At 42.3% G+C, this 6,353-nt stretch overlaps 1 protein-coding gene across 1 annotated transcript in view; it reads left to right on the top strand.

Moving 5' to 3' along the window:
• The first annotated feature begins 1,814 nt into the window (after positions 1-1,814).
• Positions 1,815-6,353, top strand: part of DSCAM (DS cell adhesion molecule) — a 491,161-nt gene continuing 486,622 nt past the window's right edge. Inside the window, exon 1 of the mRNA XM_082014240.1 lies at positions 1,815-3,431. Coding sequence (XP_081870366.1) covers positions 3,389-3,431 — 43 coding nt within the window. The 5' untranslated portion in view covers positions 1,815-3,388. The remainder of the gene's footprint in view (positions 3,432-6,353) is intronic.

The raw sequence follows: 6,353 nt of genomic DNA, 5'->3' as shown, positions 1-6,353 counted from the left end.
TACATGGTCTTCCAGTATGGGAATGTGAAATATTCAGCCTATTGAATTGTTGTAATCTACTTAATTTTCACAAAGGTACTTTGCATCCATCTTTTACTGGTATATTGGTCTGCTGTGGTCATTTCTTTAGTGTCCGTTCACTTAATATGAGAATATGATGTACGCGCATTGCAAAATCGGTTTGCAGACCTTGCCATTTAACCCTTTCTGTGCATGCTCAACTGAAAGGTGGTGGCTGGGCAGATTGTTGTCAGACTGATCATGCTAGTTGTATTTCTGTATGTACTTCATGCTGGTGGCTCAGGGGACAGCTTGAACATGTGTGGCTAGAACTGTCAGAAACTATATTTTCTGGATGCTCCATTGGAATCAGATGGCTCAAATGCATTGGGGTTCCAGTGAGGTCCTAATACAGAAGTCTTCTCCTTGTGCTCCCTGCAGTATAATGTAGTCTGAAATGTTAAGTGTCTGAGATACATTTAGGGTGATCATCAGCTGATGTATACTGTTGCCATATCTCTGTTAACTTCAAGATAGACAAACTCACAGAGTTTGTGTGATAGCTGCAGAAAGCAAGGATGCTGATGCAGTCAGTCAACCAGTACAAGATCTAACCCCAGTTTAAGAACTTAATTTAAGCCTGTTTTAAGATTTTTGACCCTTAATCACAGTTACAGTAATAGTTGCATAGGATTTTTTATTTTTCCCTGAGATGGTATATTTATGTGCAAACTCTAATTGAGATATCTTGCTGGAAAAAAGATTGAATTTGTTTTAGGAAGAATTAAATAATTTCCAGCCACTTAATCTAGAGCATTCTAATTTAATAAAACAAACAAAACAGCATAAAAGGGGATTCTCCTTGGTTGCTGACCCTAACTAGCCTTGACTGCAGTTGAAGCCTTGGTCATACTTCATTTTTAAGATGTGAAAAGTAGCATTCTGACTGATTTCATGTGTGGAAGTTATCATACAGTCTTGTTTCTCCACTTTGACAGATTGTTTAATTTAGGTTTCAGTCAAGTTATTCCCTGAGCAGCAGAACCAGTGAACCCTGCTTTCATGCAAAATTGTGTCCTGCCTTCCCCTTCTTTCCTTAAACCTAGTTCAGGATTATGATTACGCTGCCTAGTTGGCTGGCTGTTGCTAAAAAAAGCTATATACCCACTGAAAGTTGGTCCCTTGGTTTTCAGTGCCACAGAAGAACAAATTAAAGACTCTGCATTTGCTGCTGTTGTTTTAAACAAACTGAAACACACAGAAACTTGCTTGAGATTGCTTTAAGTGAAACCAAAATTTGTCAAGGGCTGCCAGAGTTATGTGGATGAGTAGAGGAGGTAGAAAGGTATAAGACGGTATATTTATTCTATCTGGTATAGCATTGTATCTCTTAAGCCCCAAAGATGGTTTGGGCTTCCAAATGGGAAGCAAAGCAATTCTGAAAGAGCTGCCTGAACAAATCTGTCATGAACTTCTCCAAAATGCTCTCAAATGAATACTTATGCATTTCTGCTAGTCACTAACTCTCTTCTAAACAAAGAGACTAAAGTACTGTCATTTTTAACAGAACTTCACTCCTAATAAAAGCAAACCTCCTTTTTTTTTTGATCCCTCAAGACATTTGTACTTCTCTCTTTAATTTTTCGTTCATGGCATCAGGTGCTATTTTCCACTGAACCACTTCCCTGCTTTATCCACACCTTTTTCTTATGGGCAACCGTGGGCGGCTAGTCCCAACCCAATATTGGTCTCATCTCTCCTACTTTCACTTTAGGGCTTCAGTCTCTCCTGGCTGATATCCCAGCCAAAATGGGATGCATGACTTGCATGATGGCTTTCATTGTGCTTCACTTGCAACTTTGGTTTTCTTGAGAATTAGAATGAAGGGCTTTATATGGTGTTTTGGGAGTGCGTTTTGGTCCATTTTGGTCTGTTCTGTATGGCTTTAGAAACATCTCCAGGCAGATATTCTTCCCTGTCCAGAGCTGTGTTGCTGAGCTTTCTGCATGTGTTCATCCCAATGTCTTTTGAGGGGACATCCTTTCTTGGGTTTCGTTACAGTGCACAAGACTGAGTGTTGGCAGCATGGCAATGTCTGGCGCTATTCAGCAATTTAAAAAAAATTTTGTCCTGTGAGGCGCCCCAAATGTGAAGTGATCTTGTTTGGTAACACACTGGGGATTCTGCAGGCTGAGATTCCTTACTGCTTTGTTGTGTTTGCTTTTCATCTTAACAGCTTAAATTCAGAGTTGCCCTAATGCTGTTATGTATTTCACAATATTGATTTTTTTTAGCCGTCTTCATTTAATATTTTTTCCTTTTTTCTTTTTTTTTTCTTTTCCTTTTTAAACCAACCTTCACATCATAGTTGTGAGGGAAGAATAGATGCAGAAATTGCTTTTAGTTAGAGAGACTGTAATTTACTCTTTCACTACAGGGGGAAAAAATTTGTTACCGCAGAAAAAGAAACACATGAAAGGCCAAACAGTATCCGGAGCTGTGTAGGCACTGGGAAATGTAGATGTATATTTTTTTTTTTCTTCTTCTTTCAGTTTCCTACTCAGTTATTTGATGCGCTCGCCTGTCTGGGCTGTGACCTTCCAGAAGGGCCCCCTCCTCCAGTCCCCCCACACGACTTGTCAACACATTAGTCATATACAACTCAGCTGATGCCAAACGGACGCAGTTCAGCCAACTATTGAGAAGCAGGATATTCTGCTGCCTTCTTCTATTGGTCTTGGGTTTTTTCCACTGTGGAGACTTTGTGGTGCTTTAAGACCGCAGAGGGCTGGGAGCGAGCGGGGCTGGCGCTGGGGCTGCCGCTGCCCTGCGCTGTGCCGGGAGGCAGGGGAGGTGAGCAGCGGGACCAACGTGATCAGAGCCGCAGGAGAGGAGCGATGTGCCCGCCCGCCCGCCCGCCCGCCACCGGGCCGAGGGGAGGTGTGTGAAGCGCCGGCTCGCCGCGGCTCGGGGCTGGCCGCTGCCGGGGATGCTCCTCCGCCTGCGCCGGGGGATTCTGTCACCTGTGGCCCTGCCCCCGCCACCCCGCGGGCGCCTCCCCGAGCCAAGGACACACCTGGGCGCCGCGCTCCCGCCTCCCGCCCCCGCCGCCGGCTGCCTCTTCCCCCGCCCGAGAGCCGGGCGGCGAGCGTCGGCGGAGCCGCGGGGCTGCAGGCGGGGCTGAGCGCTCGCTGGGCGGACGAGCGGCCCCGCGGGCGCCGAGCAGCCACCAGCCGAGGGAGGCGGCGGCCGGACCCGCTGCGCGCTGCCTGGCAGCTCCGGCCCGGCCGTGGCCGTGGCCGTGGCCGTGGCCGTGGGCGCGGCGGGCGAGGGCGAGCCCGAGCCGGAGCCCGGAGCCCGGAGCGGGGAGCGGGGGAGCGGCGGGGGCATGTGGATGTTGGCCGTCGCCTTGCTCCACAGCATCTCGCATGGTGAGCGCTGCCGGCCCCCACCTCGGGGCTCCTTCCCTCTCCCCTCCGCGGGAAGGGGAGCGGGTCGCGGTCGTGCCTTTTGTGCTCCACGCGTCGCGCTGGCTGTCGGCAGCCGGGAGCAGACGGGCGAGATCGCTCTGTAATCATTTAAACTAGCTTACCTAGCAAAGTGGCAGCCCGTAACCTAGCCACGTTACTGTGTGTCTGCCTCATTCGGAATAAGACGGTGCTTGGAGAGGCAGGGATAGAGGTGCTTTTTCTTTCTTTCTTTCTTCGCTGGAAAAGTACAGAATTTTGCTAAGTGCCGTATAAATCCGTCTGAGTACACGGGGATAATTTGAAGGGCTTTCATCCTAAGCGTTTGCATTGAGATATTGCTTCCTTTTGCCTTTTTTTTTTTTTTTTAATCGCCCTGTGCTTTCACCTAACAATTATTTTTTTATAAATACTTAAGAAGTAATATTTTAAAATTTTTTCTCTTTCATCAGTTTACTGAAGAGGTACCTGCTCTGTATTTTTTTTTTTCCTCATTTATGTAAAAATATGCATGGATAAGCATTACATCATCTCAAAATATTGAGGTCTTTCAGTCAATTATAAAGTTAGGAAGGAGAAATTAGAGTGGAGATAGAATAAGGGTAAACCTGTTCTCTTTTTTTTCTCTTAATTCTGCAAACTCTTTGACTGACAAACATTGTAGGTTTTTTTAATAGTGGATGGGGGTATTTTAGAACATTTAGATATATGTGTTTGAAAACCATGTCATATGTGAAAATATGTTTAAACTGCGTAACTTTTATTAAAATGCATATTAGCATTGCAGTTGTAAGGAGAGAAGACAAATTATACTGTAGTCTGTGATTCTAGCTATTCTATTACATTGCCTCCTCCTTCCCAGATTTTAGAACGTAGCATTGCTTGTGATGCATTACATTCTGACAGTTAAATCAGAAAGATTAAACACACAACTTGCAAAATAGGCAAAGCAGGTACAATAGGAAAATGTTTCTTGTATTGAATGAATGTGAGGGAAGCACAGGGCAAAGTATAAGATTTTCCTGGAAGATACAAATAATTGAACTTCTAGCAGAGGGTGAGGAATGAATGCTGGATGAGGGTGCCTTCACATCTACTTAAGTATACGCTGGATGAGAAAATACATTGACAGGCATGGCCAGTCCAGTGCGAATAGCTGGGTAGGTCATAAATTAGGAGGTGAATCTTAAGTGTGTATTTAGGGCTATCTTAAAACATTTTCATCTTCTGAGTGCCACAGAATGAAAAACAATTGAAAAAACCCAAAATGTAAACTTTAAAATTTTGCATTTTTTCTAGCAGTAAGGCAACAAGTTCTAACATTTAAAAAATATTTATTTATTTATTTATTTATTGACAGACAGTGCTGTGCCTTTCTCTCTATTCTCTTCAGCCAGATACCTTGTAGGGAGAGATTTGCTGTTAACAAGACAGACAGAACCAGCCTGAAAATACATGCTCTTACCAGCGCTATTCATTTAAAACTAGATTTGCATAGGAAAGAACTCCGCTTCTGTCCAGAAATCTTTTATCTTTTAAAAAAAGAAGCAGAATATATTTTGGTCTACTGCACTGATGCTACAAATTTTATGTTCTAAGCTAGTTAGTCCCACTTCTAGGGGTTTTTGAAGAACAGAGTAATTTTTGTTTCATGAGGTTGAAACACTATGAAGATCACTTTCATTTATTCCTTGATCTACGAAGTCAGTAGCAATTTCACTTTCAGTATCCATGTGTTTTTGGATCACAGTCACACATGAATTTGTATCCCAAAGATTCTTCCAGTTTTAGTAATATAACACGTGAATGATAGATGCATCTGTGTAGATTCTATACTGCCACACAGCAACATCTGTACATTTGTGAATATAGATTACTAAAACAAAATGTTTTTGTGTAGCATAATATTTTAAGATGCAAGCATTGTAGAAGTATGCAGTGGACAGTTCAATGATTCTTTGCAATTTAAGAAGTGTGTTTGTTTTTGACATCATACTTGATGTCAAAATGCATATATATTTAGGAACTTTTTAAAGGAAATTTTTGAAAATGGCACCTACCTTCATGTTAAGACTGAACAACTTGGTTTTGTTTATTAGTAACACTTATTTGGACTATCATAGAGTCAAGTGTCAAGGAATAATATTTTTAAAGGACTTCAGATTTTAATGCAGTGTCATATCAGGCATGTATCTCTTTGAAGGAAATGACTGGATATATAAATAGATGTGTCACATACATAGTTATTTTCATGATTATAACTATATCTGAAGTTCATTGTGTGAGAGGCAGTATTCTTTTATGACTATATCGGGAGGGGGCAGGCTATTAAAGGTTGCTTGTGCTTCTGCCATTGCCTTTTCTGAACCCCTTATGGTACCACACTACATTTGTTTAAAACACAAACACATGTATGAACGTTTTTCAATCCTGTGTTACACCTCGTTCAAATTTTAACTTTAAAATGTGTAAGATTGTTTATGTTTATAGTCCTTTTTTGTGGTTTGTTTTTTTTTTTTTGGTGTGTGTGTTGGGGGGGGTCCATTTTCTTTCTGAGGGGAGAAATAGCTTAAAACATAAACCCATAATGTGTGGGTTTATCTGTGTAGTTGTCATCTTGGGCTAAATTTCTGTTGAAGATAATGGAAACCGTCTGAATAACAATAGCAAGGTTGGCCCCCATATTTCCCTACAGTCATTCAGCACAAATATATTTTGTCAAATTAGATACGAGCAGTGTCACTGGGTAGGCTTCACGTTTGTGAAATAGCTTCCTTCTGGGGACAATAAAATAATGACATGCTGTTACATCCAGTTAGTATTTTTGAAGCCTGAAACAAAACCTACCCAAATACCTGGTTGAAGTTTTTAGATTTTTTCTAAAGT

Source organism: Phaethon aethereus (assembly GCF_964289735.1).
Source record: "Phaethon aethereus genome assembly, chromosome: 1".
NCBI lineage: Eukaryota > Metazoa > Chordata > Aves > Phaethontiformes > Phaethontidae > Phaethon > Phaethon aethereus.
This window is presented reverse-complemented; position numbering and strand designations above follow the sequence as displayed.